Source organism: Meriones unguiculatus, chromosome 3, assembly GCF_030254825.1.
Source record: "Meriones unguiculatus strain TT.TT164.6M chromosome 3, Bangor_MerUng_6.1, whole genome shotgun sequence".
NCBI lineage: Eukaryota > Metazoa > Chordata > Mammalia > Rodentia > Muridae > Meriones > Meriones unguiculatus.
Window position 1 is genome coordinate 62034234 of NC_083351.1, and position 25123 is coordinate 62059356.

Here is a 25123-nt window from a genome sequence, read left to right on the forward strand (position 1 = left end):
ACATACCAAACTCAGTATGTGCTGTTCAGTTACATGAAAGGAAGTTCCAAAAGGCCATTAAGGACACACTTCTTCACAGTGAGAGGGCTTAATTCCAGCTGGCCCACCAGCCGACCAGTCTGACTACACGACAGACTTTACCTGACTAGGTTTGAGTTTGAGCTTGAATTTCAGTTTCTAAAAAACTACTGTTCCAAGAGAAGCTGTAGAAAAGGGCAGCCAATCAGCATCACCCCAATACCTGGCTGGGCCAGATATAGTTACTTAATAACAGTTTGGGAAAGTCCCTGAGCCCCTGACCAAGCCTGATTAGCCCTGTACCCCTTGGTTAGCTGCCCATCAGTCAGAGTAAAGGTCACCTACTCATCCCTGGAATTTCCCCAACTGACTGTCTATAAATAGGACCTGGAAGCCCAATTCTGGGGAATAGAACCTGGGAGCCTGTTGCCATTTGCGATGGTGGTGACCTCAGCATGCTGGAATTTTCTGCAGAATAAATTCTCTTTGTTTGTTTGTTTGTTTTTGCATGCCTTCTGAGTCTGGGGTCTTTTTTGACAATTCACAGACCCTAACAGCAGGAATCATTGCAATCAAGAATTCTTCTTTATAAAGCCACACAAGTAACATTCCCATGGGTATAAACCCAAGAAAGCTGCTGGAAAGGGTCCTCAGAGATGGAGAAGGCAGCTGAGGCTGACAGGTTTGTCACTGCATGTGGATCCGTGGCAGCCATAACTGGCTTGCTGAGTGACTTGTGGAGAAGGCAGCACAGATGCAGGACGAGTGATGGGCAGAAGGGGAGACCTAATCATGGTGGAAAGTGAGCAAATGGTTTAATAAATCTGCAGCAGTAATTAATGTCACAGGCACCATCCTCATGCAAGAAAGGGGGTGAAATTATGCACCTGGGCGATGCATAATTTAAAACTGGATCCCCATTTGTTACTAAATGATTGCATAAAGAAAATGAGGATTAAGTGTTGTTCAATCCTCGCTTAGAAGGACAAATGGGATGTGCATTGGACGTATGACAGGAGACTACTGCTGAAGGCATCTGAAAGACTCTACCTAGCAGCGTTTCAAAACAGATACTAAGACTCATAACCAAACCTTCAGCAGAAGGGGAGTTAGTATGATGTGGAAAGGATAGTTGTTCCACAAGGACCAAATATATCTGGGCACAGGGTTTTTTTCTGAAACTGTTTCTCCAACCAAGGACCATGTATGGATATAACCTAGAACCTTTGCTCGGACGAAGCTCGTGGTAGCTCAATAACCAATTGGTTTCCCACAGTAAGGGGAACAGGGACTATTTCGGACAGGAACTCAATGGCAGGCTCTTTGACCTCCCTACCCCCCAAGGGAGGAGCAGTCCTGCTAGGCCACAGAGGAGGACTTTGCAGCCAGTCCTGAAGATACCTGATAAAACAGGGCCAGATGAAAGGGGAGGAGGTCCTCCCCAATCTGTGGACTTGGAAAGGGGCAGGAAGGAGCTGAGGGAGGGAGGGTGGGATTGGGGGGAAATAAGGGAGCAGGATACAGCTGGGATACAGAGTTAATAAAATGTAACTAATAATAATAATAAAAAATAAATTAAAAAAGTGTTGACTTTAGAAAATGGATTTAGTTTTCCTATCTGTAAATTCCACAAGGGAACCAAAGTCAAAGGAATTCCTCCAAGAACAAAATATGTTCTTGTTGCAAAATATGTTGTAGATTTCTTTTCTCTCTTTGACAGTGTAGAGAAATATTTTAGTGTTAGAATTCGCACAGCATAGAACAAATAATAAACTCGTTTTTTTGTGTGGCTGGCTGTCTTCCCTACCATGTTCAGCTCTGACTTCTAAAGATGTGGGAGGGGGCCTTAGTTCATGATTTAAACAACAACATCAACAAGCATTTTATAAAAATATTTATGAAAAAATTTTCTTTCTTCTCAATTTTAAAATATTTTAATCTTAAATTTTATATTTTATCCCTTGAAAATACTAAAGCTAGATACATCAAAATATATTATTCAGTCATTCTAATTTGATTGTTAATATTAGAGTCACTTAGGAGGGACTGGGGAGATGGCTCAGAGTCCACGGACCCCCGTGAAAGCAGCGCAGGTGTGGTGACCATATGTAAATTCAGCACGCAGGAAGCAAAGGCAAATGATTCCCATAACAAGCTGCCTAGGCTAGTCAGAAGAGTAGAACTCTAGGCCCAGGAAGAGAACTTGTCTCAGCAAACAGAGTAGAGGGCTGTGAAGGTAGCTATGCAACATCGATTTTGGGCCTCCACACGTACCTGCATGCTCACACGTGTGGACACTCAGACAAAAAGTACCCATACCACATATACACACGCAAAACAAACTAGGATGTCATGGGTGAACACACCCAGGTGTGCCTTGAGGGGGTTTCCAGAGAGGTTTAACTGAGGAGGGAAGTCCACCCTGAATGCAGGTGACAAACGTTTTGTAGGCTAGTGTTCTAGGCTGGCTTGAGTAAAAAAGGTATCAACATTCATCTCTGTTTCCTGGTCGTGGGCTCAGTGTGACCAGTTGCCTTATACATCCACTGCTATGCCTTCCCTTAAGGATGTACTGTGCCCTCTCAAACTGGGAGTCAAAACAGACCATTTCCCCCCTAAAGTTTCTTCTGTCTGGCATTTTGTTGCAGTAACAAGACCAATAACTGATACAGGTTATAGACATCATTTCAATATGATGTGGCATAGTCTTTTCATTGCCTGAGAAAACTCTTTGCATCCAAATCTTACATGTAACACTGAAAATAGGTCCTGATCTGAACACATGATGCAGTTTATATTAACATCATCAGGCTTTCTATTATTAAAGAACATATCCTTAAAAATGATGTGGTTTCTCATCAAAGGGAGAAATATCTCCAAAAAAATGGCCTTCTTTAATACCTAAATACCTACATGAAATTTCTGTGGAAAACACTACAGATAGGGCTGACAGAATAGCTATTCCCAGCCTTTGTCTTTGCAGGTCTCATTTCAGAGAGGCAGCGACAAAGCTGAGCAGTCAAGACAGCCAACACCAAAAGAAGCTGACCTAGGGCATTGCCTCATGAGCCACCTGTGGAAAACATCAGCATGACTAGACAGGCTAGGGCGAACAGTGTTTTTGAGAACAAAATTCGTCATCTCAGTGCTGAGGCAAAGAGTAAAAGAACGCACGGAAGTGTGACAAATCTCTCGTAATCCTTTCTTCCACAGTGGCCCACACAGTCCTTTCTTTACACACAGCTCTGCTTCTATCGGTGGTATCACCATGACCCTCCAGGGGCTCAAGGAGAAATGGAATTTTTGAAAATGTTGAACGTTTAGGCTCTTACAGGAATGCCCGGCATGAAAACGTTGCATCTTTAGGAAATGGGGTTGTCAAAGGGGTGGCGGGTTACTTCTTGAAGGGATCCGGCCAGCTGAGGCCTCAGTCGCTCAAAATTCATCATTGATAGTTTCCCTCCCAGTCTTTTCACCCTCTGTTTCCCTTCCTCGGTAGATTTGTGTAAGAAGGTATTTTAATCTGATATATTAAAAAGTAAAAATAAAATCAATAGGAAATAAAAATAACAGATACTAAAGCCAACCTCAAGCATGTTAGTGGTTATAGAAGAAATATTTGCTAAATTTAATTGAATTGTGGCTCCGAGTCACTTCTGGAAACCTTAAAAGCCTTTTTGGAGAGGTTTTGTAGCCACCTCAGATGAACTGGGAACGAAGTGTGGAGAGGGGCTGCAGTGATTCTTTTTAGGTCTGAACTCTAAGGTGACACAATGATAGCCGCACAGAATATGCAAAGGCACGCGACTAATTGGTGTGGTTTCTCCCCCACATTTATTCCAAGACTATGATACTATCTTGCAGAGGATATGTGAATATTTGCTAAAAAGTAGCAGCTTTGAGATTACAGTGAGTATAAATGTGAGCCAGGAAAGTGTGAGAGCTGATGCAGAGGCACCAGCTGCCGCTGGTTAAGCAAAGAGCTGTGATGCACAGAGGTCCAAGAGAAGTGAGCAACTGTTTTTAGTATTCATTTCTACCCTTCCCCCAGAGTGGCTTTGCAACCTTAGCTTCTTCATGCTTTTATCTTCTTCTCAGAAAATACGGTGGGACTATTACTAGCAATAAAGAGAAATGAGTTCCATTAACGCATTTCCTCCTGCCTAGGAGGAAACTTAAAGACAGGCTACAGAAAGAAGAAGCCAGCTTGGAAAGGCTCTACGCTTTGAGCCCAACCAAATGATGTTCCGGAAAAGACAACACTGTGGAGACAGGAAGTGATGGCTGGTGACTAGGCAGCCAAGGACAAGGGATGAATATGCAGGACGGACGGGCAGGGTTTTTAGGTAGTTTTGTGGACAGCTGTCACTTTACCTTTGTTTAAATTCACAGAATGGAGAACATTATGGATTAGGAAAGGCCTGGCAAGATGGCTCACAGGATAAAGGCACTTGTCACCTGTCCTGGACCTATATGGTAGAAGGAGAGTAAATTCTTGAAATTTTTCTTCTGATTTCCACACAGAAGCAGTGGTAAGTAAACATACATATATACATACATACACCATACCACACTATACACACACACACTAAATGTTTAAAAAATTTATAAAATGTACTTTGTGTAGCAAATGCTAAATGCCTAATTATAAAATTAACTGTAATGTGGTAGATATCACTCAGAAAAACTGAATGCCTGGAACCAGGAGGTTGGGGGCAAGTGGGTTCTCTTGTACCTTCTACTTAATTGTTTTCTGAAAACCCAAAATACCTTAAAAATATAAAGCCAACTAACTAATATCTTTAAAAAAATTAAGCCTTCAAACTATTAAGCCACATGATTGTAAATCAGTTGCAAAGGTAGGTCTCTTTGCTGTCAATTGGACATCAGTTACTTTTAATAAATTAATTTAATGAATTAAATTTTATGCTTATATGTTTTATATATTAATTTATATGATTAGGAGCAAGAAACATCCGTAAAACTGATGACATTTAAAGAAAGTGATTAAGTGCACACAACTTAGTTTATACCAATGTGCTGATCCTGCCATTATTTGACATTTCTTTCCTCCCTACTTCCTATTTCATATTAGCAGCAGTTTGAAGTCAGGTCTTTCAGGGTGCAGAGTCCACTTTGCTGGGGTTGCAGACAACCTGAAGGTGATGGAGACTCTGAAATCAATAGGGAGAGGTGGAAAGAAGGGAGAGAGCCTGTTAGCAGTAACTGCTTTGGTTCTCTTTATGCTTTCAAGGTCTTTTCTCTTTCAGAAAGTAGCAGGTGATAAACACAAACAAACACAGAAAGACCTGTCCTGGCTCCATCTTCTAGTAGGTATGTAACTTGGCACAGGCCTGTCTAAGCTCCTTCCTCCCACATCGAGGAAGGATGCTACCGTTAGTTTCAATTGTCAATTTGACACAATCTGGAATCACTTGGGAAGTGAGTCTCAGTAAGGAATTGTCTGGAAGAGGCTGGCCTGTGGCCATGCTTGTGAAAGATTGTTGTGAGTATGTTAACTGAGAAGTGAAGGCCTGCCCACTGTGGGTGGCATCATTCCCTGAATTTTCCAACAGCTACATGTCAAAACAGAGAAACGATTTTCCTTAACCATGGAGTCTTACCTTATTTTTAGAGCACAGAAGTGCCATCATCAGAACCTAATGATCATATAAATATTTGCTTTCAATAAAAGCAAGATTTTTGAGAGCTGACTAACTCTTATTAGCGAACATTGATTTCTGTTATGTCTGCTCTATTCTTCCTTTGAACTGTTGTGGAAAACCAATGGGATCACGAGTCCTTCCAGACGTGAATGGCTGTGATGCTGTTGGAGGAACGTCCTAAGCATCAGCCTGCCTAGTAGATGTGAGTCTCTGTCTGCCTTTGTATTGAACTTCAAAAGGATGGCTATTCTAACGAAGGGTGATTTGAATTCTTATTACTCCACTTTGTTGACCTTCTAGGGCCTCAAGGCCTAAATTCTAGGCCATTAGCAACATTATGTAAAGGCTTTTTATCTTCCTGAACTGGTCCTCCAAATATTGCCTTGTTCCTTCTCCGTACCTTAAGATGCAGCAGAGCTGAGTGGAAACTCGGGTTCGTATTCTAGGAGATGCTGAGAAGTGACTAGGCAGGAGAAGGTGAGAGTGTGTCTCGGAGACTCTGGCTTGATGTGCACTCTACTTAATTTGGTAGTAACAATTCTCCTTTTACCTCCACAGGCATCATATGTAAAAATAGCTGTAAATGGGCATTTTTTAGGGTAGCTCTGTAATTGTGCCATCACATTTATGCAACAACAGTTAGAAACAATGCAGTTAGTCCCTGTGAGACAGTTTTTACATTCTGTATATTCTCTCTGAATACCAAATTAGAACATTAGATACTGTTCTTAAAGGAAATATAAAATTAGGCTCTTACAGCAGTCCATCAACTAATTGATAGAGAGCTTTGTTTTATGTGTGCTTCTGACTCAAAGCACCTTATTTAACCTGTATTGCTGACTCATTGAGATCGAGTTCATAGCCAACAGCAGTATAATTCATGGTGGAATGACGCTTAGATACCATATATATCATCTCCACTATGTCACACCTCCTTGTGCTAAGGAACAGAAGACAGCATTTTAATACTTCACTTAGGGACATTCTGAATGACAAAGTCACCAGTAAAAAGTACAAAGATGCAAAAAGCATGACCTTACGTCAATCATAAAAATGAAAATTTACTGTATCAGGAATGAAACAAGGCAGAGCATAGCCTGTGTGACCTCGGGGGGATGTGCACGGTGGGACCATTCTTCATCGCTTTGTGCACACCTGCGAGTGACCCCAAAGGCCCCACAGGTGCTATTTTTAATGGATGCAGAACTTTTACTATGCGGGTTAATTTGCAAATATGAAATCCAGAATAATTATGGACAAATGCACAAATATAAAAATATGCAAATACTTTGTGTGTTCTGGAAACATTCTGGAAGATGCAATAAAAAGAATTTTGCTTTCTAATGTTTATTTACTTCAAAATAATTGAGGATTCAAATGTGTGCCCCATGCCAAAGATGAGTGGGCTGAAGGGCTGGGATGGCACTAGTTTCCCCACTTAGGAGGTCTGATCGAACCCAAACTAGAAATGTCATTAAAACAGAACTGCTTTAAGACTAAATGACTTCTTTTGGTATGCTTTTGTTAAGAAAAATTATTCAAATTTGAAAAGCAAGGTAGAGATATAATAGTATTAGTATGTTTTTAATCACAAATTTTCTAAATTTCCCACTGGTCTTCTTGATATGAATGACCCAGTCCTGGGGTCAGCGCTGCCTTTAGTTCTGTAAGTTAAAAGCAAAGGTTCCCTGCTGGTAGAGAGGCTCCCGTGGGGGCTAGCTCCATCCCACACTGGTAAGGCTGCTCCTCACAGCTTCTGTCTGGCCTCACTCCTCTGCCTAATACCCCACACAATATATAAAACCAGTTTTGTTAGAAAGAAGATCAAGGAAATTCCAAGAACCCCAGCATCCATGAAAACTTCTCATCAGTTATCTATCACTCTTCACATTTACAGGAACCAGGGATTCCTGGCATGCCCCATGGCCTACGACCAACCTCGAAATTCCAGCAAGAAAACTGATTAATGACCATTCTAGTATCCACCTGGCTGTAACTAAAATTGGAGTCTTTGAAACCCCATAAAGCAATTGTGTCTGTGACTCCTGGCAAGACAGTGTTTGTATGAAAGCTTCTTGGTTTCAACCTGCTGGCTTGTTGTCAAAAAAGCCTTTTTTTCCCCCTCACTCTTGAGTTACTGGCTTCATCAGGAGGCAGGGGACCTAGATATTTCATGCTAAAATAGGGCCCAGGGTGTACTCAATATTTGCTATGGGCCTGGCGCTTTTGATACCAGGTTCCATCTTCACAGTGAAGTATGTTGAGGTGAGACAACACTTGATAACTAAGAAACTGGAACTTGGCTTCAGGAAAACCTGCTTAGGTCCCTTCAGCAAGTTTGACAGGTAGACTTCCAGCCCAGTGTTTGTTGAGTGCTGTTAGGCCCTGGCACTACATTAATCTTTCTTGTTAAAGCTACATCTATATGAGAAGCAAAAATTATTACAAAAGGGTGTTATGTTGGCAACAATATTGAAACACTGGGTACACAAACTTGGTCAAGTAGTTCAAACCTAGTGGACCTTGTTTTTCTCAGTTGTAAGACAGTAAAATGCGCATTGGGTATTTCTTCGGGTCTCTTATAATTCTATGTGGCAGTCGTAACAAAGCCCAATACTTGTCTATGCATGGAAATTCATGCAAGTGAAAACATGAGCAGTCAACGTTCAAGATAGGTCACTCGGTGACATCATCAAAACCAGGGGCTCTCAACTCTCCTGGTGCCGTGACCCTTTCATACTGTTCCCCAACCAAAAAATTATTGTGTTCCTACTTCACAATTGTAATTTTTCTACTGTTATGAATTGTAATATAAATATCTGATATGTGACCCCTCAAAGGGGTCATGACCCCAGTTGAGACTCTAAGTAGAATCTAAACCAAAGACTTCCTTCAGCCTTGAGATTTTAGACATGAAGATTGATTGTATTTTCTTTATTTACTCTTACTATTTCATGATTTGTTTCCTCTCACAGTTTCATAATTTCTTCTCACTCATTTTAATGTTATTTCTTGCTTATCACTTAACAATATTTTCCACCAGTGTTTTACTACTGCCTTTGTCATGATAATAAAACCCAAAGGCAACTGACCAGAAATTCCAATTAACTGTTTGTCAAGTGTTCATTTATCATTTTACTACCTCCCGTGTTTGGGAGGTGCGGATGAATGACCAGAAGAGAGTTCCCAGCAGGGTCTTGCTTTGAATATAGTAGCAGGAAGTTCAGCTGCAACATTCATTCATCTCTATCTAAAAATATATACCAGCCATTCTCTCCAGTAAGACCTGGAAATGACAGTTATCGGCTACGTGACAACTGGTCCCTGCGTATTTCCAGTCTGCACTGGCTGGGGCAGAGGTAGAGCGGTGACCAGTGGGAATGCAGACCACCTCTTCTGAATGATCCTCCTTGTCTACCACCCCTGTCGGTGTCTCAGGCACTCACCCCCAGGAGACACCTGCTAGATGCTGTCCACAAATAAAGGACTCGGAAGGATGTCTCTGTCTCCACCACTGCACCTCCTGCTATTTAGACACCATTCTATCTTATCTCGACTCTGCACCAGCCTTGTGACTGCTTTCTGTGTTCCTCTTGCCCTTCCACCTGCCTGACCATTCTATAGTTAAAATGGCACAGGCAGTTGGCATGCCCTTCCTAACACAAACACCAGATCATGTCACATACACATTCAGACCTCTGCATGGTCTGTATCAGAACAGTCTGGCATCTGCTGACTCTCGCTTCTCTCTTTCCTCCTACTTTGCCCATTGATCATGGGTTTTCTTATTACCTTGGACAAAGCAAACTTGTCTGTGTCTCATATAGCAATTGGGTTGCTCCCAGGCTTCATTCAAGGCCACAAATCCCTCTCTGTCTCTCTCTTTGTCTCTCATTTTATTTAGGACACCCCATGGACATTACTACATCAAAGAGGGAGTTTTCTGGTCATCTTGGCTCATTCTCTCTCTCTCTCCCTCTGCCTCCTGCCACCCTCCTTCTTTTCTTTCTTTTTAGCACTCACACTTAGCTAACACTTCCACTCCATAATTTACTTTTCAGTCATTATCCATGCACATTAGAATACACATAGCTTAAAGACAAAGGCTTTTCATATTTTCTTCATTGCCTCTCTATCAGTCGGTACCCATACGTGTATCACTAAACTGTCACGTGCTATTTGAGCTTACTCAGAGGCTAGATCTGGAAGTAGATTTCCCATAATCCTGTTTTAGGCCCAAGCATGTTTGTCTCAAAGTGTCCTCCAACACCTTTGTCTAGGGATAGGTGGCAACTCTGTGGCAGGAAGAGAAGGGAACAGCAAAATAGTTCAAGAGTGAAAACATTGGGCCCTAGAGAACAGCTAGAAAGTGAACCATTTCCTACAAAGGTTACTACTCTCGTTTACCCCCTGATATAAACATGGCCGAAATGGGAAGGAGAATCCAGAAGGTCAGCCATGGAAGCTCATCCATAGAGAAAAAGCTTCATCAGAAATCTAGATGATTGACAGCTTCCTCAGTTGATTTCTGATATATGTCTTGAGTCCCCTTCCTCTCCCTCTCTCGTGCTATTTATTCTTTTGCTTTGTCTTTCTGTCTATTTCAACTTACTTGTTCCAAACCAAAAATATGGCTACCACCAATTGCCTGGACAACCCAAAACAATGAGCGCACAACATACCATGAGTAAATAAATCATGTCCGTGTGCATCTCTGTTCACAGTTTGCGATGTCCGAGGAGCCATGCTACAGAGAGACTCAGAGATAGTACCCACTCTCCTGCCTAACGTGGTGATGGCACGGGTGTTACTAAGCTGCAGGAGAATTTGATGACAGCGAGGTATGTTGTGTCTACATGGGTGGCCCTGTTTCTTCACCACTCCTTGGTCTCTTTTCTCTATGGTTTTATTATTCCTCCCATAGACAAAGTGGAGCCCATGGAGATTAGTGGGTGGGAAAAAGTCAAAGGTTTGAAAAGTACTTGCAGGAGTGGGGTTCCAGTCTTATGCCTTCCAGTGCCTTGGAATGAGCATGGGAGCATGGGTGTGATAGCTCTAGTCCCAGGAGGAGAAACAAAGTGTCAAGACAGAGCTTTCCATCCTCAGCTGACAGCAGGTCAGCAGGAAACATGGGCAGGAAATGTGAAGGGTGGGGAAGACTCGGGGTTAGGGTTTTTGTATTACTACCTATCCTAGGGCTTTTGGGAGAGACTGTGTGAGGTGATCCTGTAGCAACAGGGGCCAGCCCAACCACAGGGGGAGACAGAAAGAACAGCCAGATTTTCAACTTTAGTTGGATCCTAGGGCAGAAACCACCAACTATACCATGAGCCTGACATGTGGGTACTGACAGTTTTTCATGGGGAACATGGAGAATATGACATAGACTCATGGATTTGTCCTAAGTGGGCTCTGAGAGGATAGCAGTAATGAGAGGGATGAGGGCCTGTGCCCCATGGGACTCAAAGTTCATGTATCATAACTTAACCCTGAAGGCTAGAAGAATCTGTAGTGACCATAGAAGACACAGAGTGCTAGGCTGGCGGCAGCAGCAGCCAGGCTGTGCAAACTCAAGGGCCAGTATGAACCCAGGTCCTTCCCTATCCATCACTTTATGTGGATGTATAAGCTCCACAGTGCTGCCTGCTGTTTTTACTCTTTCATATGCCCAGACACCCTCTTACAGGAAGAAAAGTGTGTGTGTGTGTGTGTGTGTGTGTGTGTGTATGTATATGTATGTGTATATGTGTGTGCATGCGTGGATATGTTGCTCAGCTTGTAGGGTACTTGCTTAGCATGGATGAAGCCCTGGGTTTGAACCTCAGCACCACACACAGTATGTTCTAGTATATGCCTGTACTAAAGGCAGGGGGAACAGAAGTTCAGGGTCATCCTTGAATACATAGGGAGTATGTTCTAGTATATGCCTGTACTAAAGGCAGGGGGAACAGAAGTTCAGGGTCATCCTTGAATACATAGGGAGTTTGAGGGAAGCAGAGAGAGAGAGAGAGAGAGAGAGAGAGAGAGAGAGAGCATGCATTTGTTTTCAAGAGAGAACAGCTCGAGCAAGATGGCATGTTTCAATGATGGCGTCAGGGTCAGTCTCCATCTGCATGCTCCCCAGCTTTGGGAACATGTTGGGAATGAATGAAGGCCAGGCTGCAGCACCCTTGGAAGAAGCATCCTGTCGTAAGGGGATGGTGGAACCATGACCAAGACTTCCCAGTGCCTCAGCAGAGTCCACGGGGACACAACGTCCACCACTTCCCAGGGCTCCTCCAGGGACCATGTTCCAGCTGCCCACACTGGTGAGGGCTGGGCACTCTCTCTCTGTGTCTCTCTCCATTACTTTTTCATTTCCCTACTTGAGTTTTGTGTATTCTTGTACACTCCGACCTAACTTCTCAAAGTCCCTCCCGAGAGAACCCAGAAAGAGACCTGCCCTCACACAGTTCATCACCTCACAGAGGTTCACACGTTAGAGCAGAGGAGGGCTCTACCGATAATGGGCCCCTGCCCTGATGGGGCGACAATGGGACTATCCAGGCAGGGCAGGACGTGGGACGCCACTGACAAAGGCAGCATTGTCCTTTGCCTCTGCTTCTGTCTCATTTGTTTCATGACGTCTTCATCTCGACTATTTTTGAATGAAATTTGTGGTTCCTTTCATTTCCCTCATGGAAGATTGCCACAGGCAGCCCTCCCACTCCCACATGTTCCTTTGCAATGTGACCGTGCCACTGTAAAATTGTGGCGTGCAGTTTGCTCCCTTTCACTAGCGTCTGTGCTGGATGCCAGCCTTTGACTAAAAGCCCAAAGCAGAAGTGATGCGTGTAACTTCTGAGACTAATGAAATCACCATGTTTCTATTAGGGCAGAACCTTTTGTGCATACGGGAAAGACTATAGCTCGTGACACCTGCTAGTCTGGATTCCCAGTGTTTCCGGCTGGGTTCACTGGTGTTGAAGGGGGTAGAGGTGTGCCCGGTGTAAACTGTTTACTTATGTCTTCAGAATCAAGGGTAAGCACGGCCAGAAACTTCCTGGACTCATTATGTGCTTGACTTTTAAATTAAGTTTTGGTTGTTGTATGTTCACAAACCTTTTATGGTTGTCAGTTTTTGAGTGTGTGTATGTGTGTGTGAAGAGAGAGAGAGACACACACACACACACACAAAGACTTTCATTCAGTTACATGACCCTAGGTGAGGTTGTGACTCACATATTAAGAAGCTGGGCTTCAGAGCATCAAATCTTTGTCACGTAGCTGAAACCAAACCAAGTGGAGCAACCACCAGTCAGTCCACAGAATGTGAGAGAGAGCAAGCGAGCAAGTGAGCATATATTCTTTCTAGACAGTTTTGGGTGACTTATGCAGTAAGAGAGTAATCAAAAACTCTTCTTTCTGCCCTCCAATGGGATAGTTTGAATAAGAATGGTCCCCATAAGCTTTTAGGTTTGAATGCTTGGTTGTTTCCAGTTAGTGGAACTGTCTGGGAAGGATTAGGAGGTGTGGCTTTGTGGGAGGAGGTGTGGCTTTGTGGGAGGGGGTGTGGCTTTGTGGGAGGAGGCACAGCACTGAGCGTGGCCACACCTGACCCAGGCTCATTGTTTTTCCACATTGCGCCTGCTGATTAGGATGCATGCTTTCAGCTACTCCTCCAGCACCTCCATGCCTGCCTGCCTACTCCTCACCATGATGGTCATGGATTAACCTTCTGAAACTATGAGCAAGTTCCCGATTAAATGCTTCCCTTTATAAGTTGCCTTGATCACCGTGTGTCTCTTCATAGCAACGAGACAGTGACTAAGACACCACTCCAAGCTTCTCCTTTGTCCAAACTATTCTAACTTTTCAATCGTGTCTCTGTTTCTAGATCAGTTTTCTGAGGTTCACATACTGTATCTTACTCCTGGACTGGATCGAGTGCCTGTCCTAAGTGCTGTCAGAGAACTCTGTCATATGGCATGAGCTCAGCATGGCTGATGCCATCTTCAGTCAGGACTTCTATGATTGCCTCAGAGTTCCTTAGCAGCTTCTCCTACTCAGACCAAACTGCTAGAATGGTACTTTGCAAATGGTCCCTAGCCCCAGGAATGTTCCTAATGCTCTGATACTAGCAATATGCCATGTACATTCAGCCTAGATAATGTCACTTTTGACCTAGCTAACATATACATTCCTTGTGCAAGAATTTATTTGGTCTTGTTGCTGCCCTGTCTATGCAGAGCACAGTGAGGAAGAATGCCCCCCTTCCCCACAGCGCTGTGCTCTTTTCTTGATTTCACAATACCCTGCTGCTGATTCTCACAATCTGTGACTAGACTGAGCTGGAACACCTAGACTTCATCTTCCCCTAGTTCTGACACTTGCCCTTCTAATTGCCCAACTTTTTCTTCTCTTTCAGCTACAGCCCGAGCCCTCCAAAGACAGGAACTGTGGGAGGCTTGGACACCATTGAAATCACCAGGGACTTACACAATGCTTCACACTAGGTGTGATGAATATGTATTTGTTTAATTACGATGGATTAGAAGTAGCTAGTAGGGGCTTCAGGTATAATATGGGGCATATACTGTGGTGCCTGTTCAATGTTATTATTCTAAGGGCATGATTGCTGCTGCTTTACACAAGAGGAAACAGAAAAACAAGATGAGAAGTAGAAGCAGTAGCTTGCAAATGTCACATAGCTGGGAAATGGAATGTTAAGACCTGCTGTCCAAGTGCGAGGGGGCAAAATCTCTCTTCTTTCTGGCAATCTTTTTTGTGCCAATCAGGGAGGTTAGGCTGGCCCCAGTAACAAATAACCTTGTAGTAACTGTGGCTTACACAGCAGGGGCTATTTATTTATTTATTTATTTATCTTCACGGTATATATTTATCATGAATAAACAGGGTTCTCTCTTCATTGTGGTCGTAGGAGCTGTGTGGGTGGAACAGCCACAGTTGAGGCTTTTTAGTCACCCTGCCAGAGCAATAAGGAAACAGAAAGATTTAGAGGGTCTTGTATCTGCAATGGAATGTTCTAGCATGGAAGTAACACATGCTTTTTCAGTTAAGTCCTTGGCTGAAAATATTCAATTAGTTGTCTCATCCTTACTCCAGCTTTGATCAATGGGTGAATTCAGTATGTCATTTCCTGCTGTGTGAGGTATGGCCAGAGTTCTAGAAGGTTTGGAAAGGCCCAGAATATGAGGATATCTTATTATCAGAAGGTAGCAAGGGATTGTCACATTTGAAATATGGGTTAGAGTGGAGATCACACAGTGGATACCAGGAGATACATTTCCTATCAGAGTGGCTTTGGACAGTAAAACAGGTGGGCAAATGCTAGAATCTAGGACCAGCATGACTTATAAACTATTTCAAACTCAGTTTAGAAGTTCACCTTGGATGCCGCCACCCCAGATCCTGCTGCTGAGAAGCAATAAGTCAGTAAATCTGGGATTACTTTACATGAATAGCTGGCTTCTTCCCAAGGGTGGCCTCTCAGACACACACAGAGGTCGTATTGTCCTTTTATAATAGAATAGACCCACTTCATTGTGGTTCTATATGAGCCTGAATCACAATGCCAGCACTAAGAGTTCACTTGAAAAATTAATAAAACAGGCTAATCACTCTCTAAATGAAAATGCACACTGCCACCCTGAGCATTCTGGCAGCCTGTTCAAGAACAGAATTCATAGTGATGTGATGTACAGTATACCGACTCTAACTTCATCCTGTGATATGTTCATACAGCAGAGGATGTCAAGAAACCCTGAATATAGTTAACTTCTCAGATCTCAAACAGATGCCTCCTCTCTCCCTCTTTCACAAAAGCATGTTCCCACCATTCGTCTTGAAGTTTCAAAGGCGTGTACGCATCATCTAGTTTGGTTTTATGCGGCCCAGAAAGCTCCTGTCTGTAGAGAACAAATTTCTACTGACTGTCTTTTTGAATACTCTCTAGTAAACGGACTTCACTACCTCAAAGCAGACCCTGCCCATTTGTGAGGGGGAGGGCATTCCACTCACAGAGATGGAATTTTTTCCTTCAAACTTGTACTAAGTCTTCAGCTTTTTTCAAGTTATAACTCTTCCTGGGTAAAATATCCTCAGGCCCTTTGATTGTTTCTTTATGCTTCTGTATCTATCTGGACTTCTCAGAAGACTAATATCTTACTCCAGACGTGATTTCCCTAAATTGCTCTGCATTTGAGAATCAGTCACCATGGGATGCCACTCACATCCACCCATCCCCCTGAGTTTTTTCTTGACTCTGGGAATCTCTGATCTCTTTTAGTAGTATTTTCCCCCCTAACTGCAGGAATTAAGTTTAATCTCACTTAATTTCATTTCGTTATTCATATGACATTTTTCTACCTTGTCAAGATACTTTTTAAAGGTGTTCATCAGCCTGCATATTAGATCATCTTCTCAGTGTTATTAACATAGCATTTGTGTATTTCCTCAAGATGTTGATAGAACTATTGGAAATGGAGAACAGATACAGGACCCTCTCCATCTCCTTCAGGTTTCAAATTACATTTCCTGAGAGACAGCTTGCAGCTAAGAAACAGACTCATGAAATCAAGGGCATCATTCAGGTAGTAACTGGTAAAATTAGACACAGCTCGGTCTGATGGATTTTTTTTTTGTGCCTTTACAGGCCAGGCCTGCAGCTAGAAGGACTTAGAATTACAGAAGCATCACGCTAAAATTCTGAGGCAGACAATGATCTCACTTCTGCTTCCAGGTTCTCTCCAAAGCTCACATTGTCCTTCTGAGGCTTTCTCCTCCATCCTTCAGATGTGTCCCTTCCCAGGCAGTGCTCATCACAGGGCTCAGTGGGAAGCCTCCTTCTCCTTTTATGGGATCACTTTCTGATTAGCAGTTGACCTAGTGGAGCAACAGCTGCAAAGCCCGGGTTCCCAGGCGCTGTCAAACCTTTGGAGGGCCTGAGACATGTGCTGGGAGCTCAACTCATCTTCAAAAGAATATTTACGTACCTGGAAAATGCAAATTCTCACTGAACTGTACGCTGTGTTCAAAGAAAGATTTTGAGATGCCCCTTCTCAGTCCTGCCTGCCTTAAGCGATCACACATTCAAGCATTATTCCTTTGACAAGGTGGTGAAAAGCAGCCTCTCCAGCCCTTCATATGCCCTTGTTTTGGCTCTGTGATCTCAGTGTGTCACCAGCCAGCAGAGCCTAGGTCATGGGCCAAGCATCGCAATTTTCCAGGCTCCACTTCCCATGGACCACCTGTGTCACTTCAAGCCAGCAGCTCTCAACTGGTGGTGATTTTGCCATGCTGGGGACATTTGGTAATGTCTGGAGCCTTTCCTGGTTGTCATCATCCAAGGGTGCCATTGTATCTAAGGAGTGGGGCCCGTGAGGCTTCAGTGGTCTGGGTGGTATTGGGAGGAATATAGAAAGTCCTAGACATACAGCAGATGACAACATGTCTGGCACACAGCCAGCATGCAATGAACGTGATAATACTTTCATTATTCATGTATCAAGCTTTGTATTGGATAAGCGCTCTCTCAGGTGTTGCCAGATTACTATTAAAAGTGTCTTCATTTATTCCACAAATACTCTATAAACAGTGCTTATATGCTGGGCTGGGTACTATTGATGAATCAGTTTTTCTGAAAAAATACCCACAATCTTTATCCTCTGGAAACTAACAACTTGGATGCAGACAGAAGAATCTTCCATGATACATTTGAAGAATTTCAGACTCTGAGAGCTTAAAGTCACAAAGTATTAGAATGAGAGGAGCAAGATTTTTTTTTTTTTTTCACAGACAGGCCTGAATTCAAGTATAAGCAGCTCTGACAGGCCTGCATTCTTCTAGCTCTTTATTGTCAGCTCTCTGACCAAAACAAAGCAAAGAAGGCAAGCAAGCAAACAAAAAGACAGATGACAACAACAAAACCCCTCAGCTAAGGACAGGGCTGCAAACCAGGCGAGAACTGCAGATGCCACCTCTGTGCTGGCCTTCCTGTGTGTCGGTGCGTACTATGTCACCACACGCTACATCAACAATTTTTTTTTTTGCTGATTGTTTTCTCGTGATTCTCTATTAGTTTGACAAACATGCATTCAGGGTTGCCCCTCTTTTGATCAACAAGGGTCTCATTGGTCAGTGGGGATGAGGGCCAGTTTCTGACGGGCCCATTTCAAAGGAGACAGAACATACTCAGGATGGAATGACTTCAAAACCACTCGCCTACTCATGGGATGGGTGACGCTCAGTCTCATGTGAAGGAGGGGATAATAACGACAGAGCTTGTCTCATTGTATCGCTGTGACGTTTACTCATCATGTTCATGTATACAACATGATATGCCACAAAATTTCTGTCTTCTATTCTTGTGTCATAAAATCATAAGATCTTAAAAACACCACTAGAAACCACCAGAAAGGAAAATGTAGTTAGACTCATATTTGGCACCATGCCAACATGCTATTTTTAGGGCACAGGGATTAAAGAGTAGCTATTTAATTATTTCTCCACATTGTGCAAAAATCTAAGGCCTGACAGCCAATAAATTGCACCCCCATTCCTGTACCAATTCCACCTTTGCTGTAGATCACCCTTTCTACTGACTCAGAGTATGTAGCCGGTGGCCTGTCTGTGTCATTGAGTGACAGGATGGATATGTTCCAGGTTCTAAAGAAAGGCCTTCACCACTTCCTGGCATCTTAGAGAATCCTCAACTCTTTCTCCTCTTCATTTCTGTGTCATCTGTCCCAGAGACAGCAGCACAGTAGTCACGAGCTGTCTTCTTGTCTGCCTGCCTGGCTTTAAGGTTGGTTCTGCTCCTTGTCAGCCAGGTGGCCATGGACAGCTACTTTACATATTTGTGCCTGAGTTTTTGTCATTTATGAAGTGAGATAACAATCTCAACCCCCTCAACCCTCTGCTAGACTTGTGATGAAGGTCAAAGGGGTTAATACAGCTGAAGTGCTTAAAATGGAGTCTACGTAAGTGAGATTCTATGTAAATGTCCGTTATTGCTTTCATTACAGGTTGTCTCCTATTTGCTCCTCATATTCCATGACCATGCAGCCATATTTTAGTTAATGCTCCCTGGCTAATGTAACCAAGTCTCTATAATGAAACTAGCCGATTCTTTTCACTTATAAGAGAGGTGAGCTATTTTCTCTTTTCAAGTGAAGTCATTTTCTTTGGAATCCAGGAAACCCCAAGAGGCTTCCAGCCTTTTATTCTCAGCTTACCCAGTAGATTTTGGGGGTCTCATTAAGTAAATGGAAAAATGAGAGACCCTGCTGGCTTGACTCTAGGATGCTCATCAAAAGTGTGGTAGTAATGAACCAGCCTGCCTCCATCTTAGCTTTAAAAGCCATCTTATAATAAAGAGAAACTAGGATCCCTGTTTATGAGTAAATTTCTGTTTCTCAACCATTGGGCCATGCACACCTGTAACCTTAACTACAAATGGTTCTATGTTGCATGTTTTCAGAAACAGTGAACATGCCTTTGTTTCAAAGATTAGCAGGCTCACTGGTTGTTACGCCTCTCTGTTGTTATGACTCTCTTACAGCCATCTTGCAATTCTGTCTGTTCAATAAAGATGTAATGACCATCTTGCAACCCTACCTTTGTTTCAAAAGATTGTTATGACTGCTTTGTTTTTGACCACCTTCTTGTGTTGTGTTCCCATAACCTCACCTCTTTTACCCACTGAATCCCCCATTTGGAACCCCCCTACCCCTGAGCTATAAAAACCATGTCTTCCTCACATCCAGTGCTGACCTCTCAAACCCCACCTTAGAAACTTTTCCAACTCTGCGTTAGGGGAGGCGGCTCACACATATGGATAAAATAAAAAGGCGTGCTTTAATTAACTTCTTGCTTTAGTTAATTTGGCCCTGATAATTTGCATCAGTGATCTTTCTCCTCCCATCTTTGGGCTTAACTGTAGGTCGCCTTGGTAGAGACAGATTAAGCTGTGTTTCCAGATAATCTAGCCTCGCTCACATTGGTGAGCTGTGTTTTGGGACTGCACTTGGCAGGCAACCTTCTGACATCACAAGGCCCCAGACTCCGCACACAGCTCACGCGATCAGGGCCATTTTTGGAACATGTACTCCACGGAGAGCTATGATCCATGTGTACATATGCAGACTACTGATGGCTTCACCTCTCTTCAGCTCTGACCGCCTCTTGGGAAGGTGCATATGGGCTCAAGGTGTCCTTCTCCTAATGTCTGGCTGCCTTGTGAGTAAATTCAATTTTGGAAAAAGCTGTAGCTTCACAAATTGGCATACTGTACATTGGACAAAGTGGCCTGGTGAAACAAAACTGCCAGTGCCCTCTGGAGAGACTGACCTCTTCCCCAGTCTATGCAGTACCACTGTGAACTGAAGAGTCTAGAAAAAAGCCAGATCTATGTCAAATATTTTAAATGCCAACCAACGGATGAGAACTTTGTGACTGTGAACAGCTGGAATGCTGCAGATCCAGAACCAAGTTATCTGGGCTATTATCTCCCGCTAACATATTTTCACTCAGGGTGAAGTTTGGAATCTGTTAACAGAGCACTCTCTTCTACCAACCACAAAGCTGAGGATCTCATCAGATAAGATCTGGCAGCATTCTCCTGCCTCTCTGTGTCTTGTCAACTTAATGTCCCATCAGCGTGTCTGGAAAACGCCTTGATTTATGACATGTCCTGTGGTTATAAAAGCTCATTTAGTTGTTTCCACATTGAAATGTGTTAGTTGGGGCAATCTGAAGCACGTTGCCTGGCCGTGGTCGTTCCTGTGGGGCTCAGGACAAGTGGTCTTTGCGATGCGGTTGTGCTTCATGCTGACCCTGACACCTACTCCACAGCAGACGTCCTCACTGTAGAGAAAGATTGTGTTGGTGTCCTAGTTAGGGTTTCTATTGCTGCAACGGAACATCATGACCAGAAAGCAAGTTGGGGGGGGAAAGGGTTTATTCAGGTTTTACTTCCACATTGCTGTTCATCACTGAAGGAAGCTAGGACAGGAACTCAAACAGGGCAGGAACCTGGAGGCAGGAGCTGATGCAGAGCCCCTGGAGGGCTGCTGCTCACAGGCTTGATCATCATGGCTTGCTCGGTCTGCTTTCTTACAGAACCCAGGGCCGCCGGCCCAGGGATGGCACCACCCACAATTCGTTGGGCCCATTGAACACTAATTGAGAAAACAGTTTACATCTGGACCTTACAGAGGCATTTCCTCACCTGAGGCTACTTTCTCTCTGATGACCTTAGCTTATGTCCAATTGACACATAAAACCAGCCAATACGATTGTCATCGTGTAAAACATTAAAAATACTTGTGAACAATAGCACCTGCCTTTTCTTTCAGGTAACTCCCGTTTCTTACATGGAAGAGAAGGACAAGGGTGATAATTAATTCGGCCTTCTACCTGATGGCCATCTGATATGCAAATGACATCAGACACGTTTCTCGGGAGTAACTCATAGGAAAGAAGTTAAATTGAATGTTGTACACAGACAGAGGCCTTTCATACACCAAAGAACAAATTTTACGTAGGGAAGCCGGGAGCTGCTAATTGCATCTTGCTTCACACCACACGCTATATAATGCTAGCTCCATTTCAAGCCCCGCCTGAGAGGCCCTCTGGGCTAACCAGAGTGCACTTCAAAGGTGTACTTAGCCGCCTCCGTGTCTCACATGGGCAGTACCCCAAAGAGCACGCAACACTCCCGAGAGCCACTGTTAACCACCACCTGAGTTTACTTCTGCAAAGATGCTCAGGGTTGACAGGGAAAGAGATAGATAGATAGATAGATAGATAGAGAGAGAGAGAGAGAGAGAAAGAGAGAGAGAGTGAGAGCGCTGTAGTTACAAAATGCAAGTTCACATGTTCTAGCCTAAGGCTGTGCTGGGCATATTCTTCACTCGCACACCCATACATACAGAGCCAAAGTCTTACCTATGACTTTTCCAAGGAAGAGCGACTTGGGAGAGTTGAAGAGTGTGTCAGAGGAGCTTGGTAGATGGTAGCCCACAGCAGGATAATGGTCGAGCTGCAGAAGAACACGAGACACACTGTTAGAATCCCAGGAGTGATGGTGGCCCTCTTCAAGCCCTAGTTTCTGGAGAGCACTTCAACAGCCTGGGAAAAGGGAAGGCCACCTCTTCCTCTGAAAACATTCTGAGGCGTGGAGACCCTTTTCTGAGCTGAGTCATTGCCATGGAGTAAAAACCTGCTTGATGCGGTCGCCAGTGCTGACCTCCGAGCTAGACAGTGCTGTACCTACATCATTCCATATTAAAGGGGGTCTCTCTCTCAACTGTTCACTGTACTTTTTGATGCCATCTGCAGGATGGTGAGCCTTGGATGCACCCACCCTCACCGCATGCTGCACTTCAAGATGGCTTTCTTGTTTTTCACGAAGAGATGAGTTTTTCTGCCATAGTTAGCATCGTTAGAGGCCAGGAGTTGGGGTGGGAGTGGTTAATGGGTACATGACCTCGGGCGGAATATGTTCTTCCCAAGTGGAAGAGAGGAGAGTCCCCCCCAAAGCGACCTTTGAAGCATTGCACATTTCCGGACACATTCCTCACGTGCTAGCGTAAACAATGGAGTCACAGCCTCACAGGCCATGACGCATCTCCGTGTTCCCACGTGGCATCTTATTCTGGCCTGTCTCTTAAAGGCAGTTGTGGTCTCCTGCTTCCCCTGCTGTGAGCTCTCGGAACTCTCTAGGCTTTTCTGTGTCACACTCAGTTTTTTAAAAATTCTCTCAGACATTACACCCCTGCCACAGTTTTCCTCTTTCGCCACTCCCCCCAGTCACCTCTGCATCTCCCTTCACCCCCAGATCTACTCCTCCATCTCCCTTTAGAAAACAGCAGCCTCCCTCCCCAAGATATCAAGAGAACATGGCATAGGTTACAATATGGTTAGGAGTAAACCGTCCTGTAGAGGCTGGACAAGGCAGAAGGATAGAGAGAGAGTACTGAGAAAGATGGCTGGAATCGGGGGGAGCACTCAGGGGACAGTGTGAAATCTGGCGCAGTAGAAACTCCCTGGAATCTCTGAGGGTGACCCTGGTAATGGGGGATACTGAGCTTGACACCCTCAAGCTTTAGAAAGGAGTTCCGCACCAGCTCAGGGCTGCGGGACAGGTGTGGGTCACGAGGAGACAGGCCACAGGAACCCCTGTGGGGTGTGCGGAGGAAGCCGAGCAGCAGCGACCTGTCTGAAGAGCCTGCCCTGCCCTGGACACTGCTGCACTCCACCAACAACTGGCCACTCCCATGAACACTCCTCGTTCATGTTTGTCCGGAGCCTTCCTTGCAACGTGGAGATGTTGGAACAGTCAGGGGTAAGTGTTAAAGAGTCCACATATCTTCAAAAATTTTGAGGTTCTGTCTTTCAGGGTTAAATTGTTTTGTACGTTAAAAAAATCGATCATCTATGTATCTATGTATCATCTATGTATCTATGTATCTATCTGTCTATCATCTATCTATCATCTATCTATCTATCTATCTATCTATCTATCTATCTATCTATCTATCTATCTATCTATCTATCTATCTATCTATCTATCTATCTATCTATCTATCTATCTATCTATCTATCTATCTATCTATCTATCTATCTATCTATCTATCTATCTATCTATCCGGTCTATCTGTCTGCTAGAAATGCGTTGGGATCAAGCTACTCCTCCTGGTGCTAAATATCAGCGGCCTGCTTTGGCGCCCTCTGATGGCCTGTATGGGTAACTGCAGCATCCCCTTGTTAAAATCATTAACTGTAAAGCACCAAGGTTAACTGTCTTCTTAGCTGCTCCACCCAGCAACCGGCTTGAAAGAGATACTGAGACTCACAGCCGAACATTGAGTGAAGCATAGGAAGTTTACTGGAAAAGAGGGGGAAAGATAAATGGATCTAGAGGTGACAAAACTGCACAAGAAGGGCATCAGAGCAACCAGGGCCCAGAGGGGCCTGAAGCACCAACCAAGGACAACGGATGGTCTGGACCTAGGTCCTCTACTTAAGCAGCTAATGGGCATCTTAGGCTTCACGTGGGTCCACTCGTTAGGGGAGTAAGGGATATCTCTGACATGGACTATGTGGCCTGCTTTTTTGATCACTTCCCCCTGATGGGACTGCCCTACCAGGCCACAGGGAAGGAAGATGAACTCAGTCCTCTGGGTGGGGGGGGCTTTCTAATTCTGAGGAATAGAAGAGGGGGGATGCAGGAGGTAGTGGGACTGGGAAGAGAAGAGGGAGGGGCCTATGCCTGAGATGTAAATTGAATTAATTAAAAGAAAAAACAAACAACAACAACAACAAAGGGCCCACTCTACTAACTCATAGTGATACTCTGCCCCAAAATGCTTCCTTTATATTTTTTTAAAGCCAGGTTTTAAAAAAAATTACTTTTTTAAAATTTAATATACATAGAGTGGGTTTCCTGGGAACACTCAATTTTCCTTATAATGTAATATATTTCACTAAAGCACTTAAAATGGACAGGACAATATATATCCATCACAGAAAAGTAATAATGTAGACAGTCAGAAAAATATCATGTGGTGATAATTTAATGCTAATTATATTCTTTCGTTTGTTTAAAAATGGAGTAGGAACCAACTAATATTATTTTATGTGTGAGATTCTGTCTCAAAGAAAGGAAAAACAAAACAACAACAACAACAAAATAGAACAGAAATCTAAGGGCAATACTAAATCATTCTAATCCACATTATCTGCTCAGTTAGGGAAATGTCTTATAACAGTTAAAATATGGCAAATGGTGACCTTTAGCAGTCATAGGGTTAAGCTGGAATGCAAGATGAAAATCTTTAAGGAGGAACACCAGTAGAAGGGATTCTGGGAAAGATGAGAAATCTACCCACTTCTCCTCCCCAACAGGGGTGAGAAGCCCTTGCTTCAGTCATACTTCCGTTTTCTCGCCTGCTCTTCTCTCTCACTCCCCTGCCTGCTTCATGGCTGAGAAGGAAGATGGAGGGAGACAGGTTAGCACAGAACTGTGATGAAGGGCAGTTGCTGTGTCAGGACAGAGAGGGGGAAAGCAGCTTTCAGGAGGACAGCCTATGGCCTTTCAGGAGGACAGGCCACAGTGTCCCCAGTAGAACAGTGTCACAGGTTTCTCCATGGCTATGGCAATGGCCGAGACCACCACTTTGGATTATCCCAGAGGTGTGGCAGACAGAACGGTGAGCCCAGAGACACCCACTGCCTAGCTCTGCTGACCTGAGCACAGCAAGTGTGGGTAAGGGGTGGGGAGATTATTTTGAATTGTCCACATAGACCTCATGGAATCACAGGAGGGTCAGAATGAAGAGAAGTCATGCGACATTAAAGAAAGCAACAGTAACGATGTGAGGAAGGGCCAGGGAATGAGCTGAACGAGGAAAGGGAACTGGCTTTCCTGTCAGACA

General features: G+C 43.9%; 1 protein-coding gene and 1 long non-coding RNA gene across 2 annotated transcripts in view; one reads left to right on the forward strand and one right to left on the reverse strand.

Annotated features, from left to right (window-relative positions):
* Cntnap2 (contactin associated protein 2) overlaps positions 1-25123 on the reverse strand; it is a 2202731-nt gene that overhangs the window by 98141 nt on the left and 2079467 nt on the right. Inside the window, exon 21 of the mRNA XM_060380093.1 lies at positions 21633-21726. Coding sequence (XP_060236076.1) covers positions 21633-21726 — 94 coding nt within the window. The remainder of the gene's footprint in view (positions 1-21632; positions 21727-25123) is intronic.
* Positions 4389-10528, forward strand: LOC132653076 (uncharacterized). Its single transcript, XR_009590735.1, has 3 exons — positions 4389-4550; positions 5289-5352; positions 10409-10528. It is a non-coding gene; the product is annotated as an uncharacterized LOC132653076 (long non-coding RNA).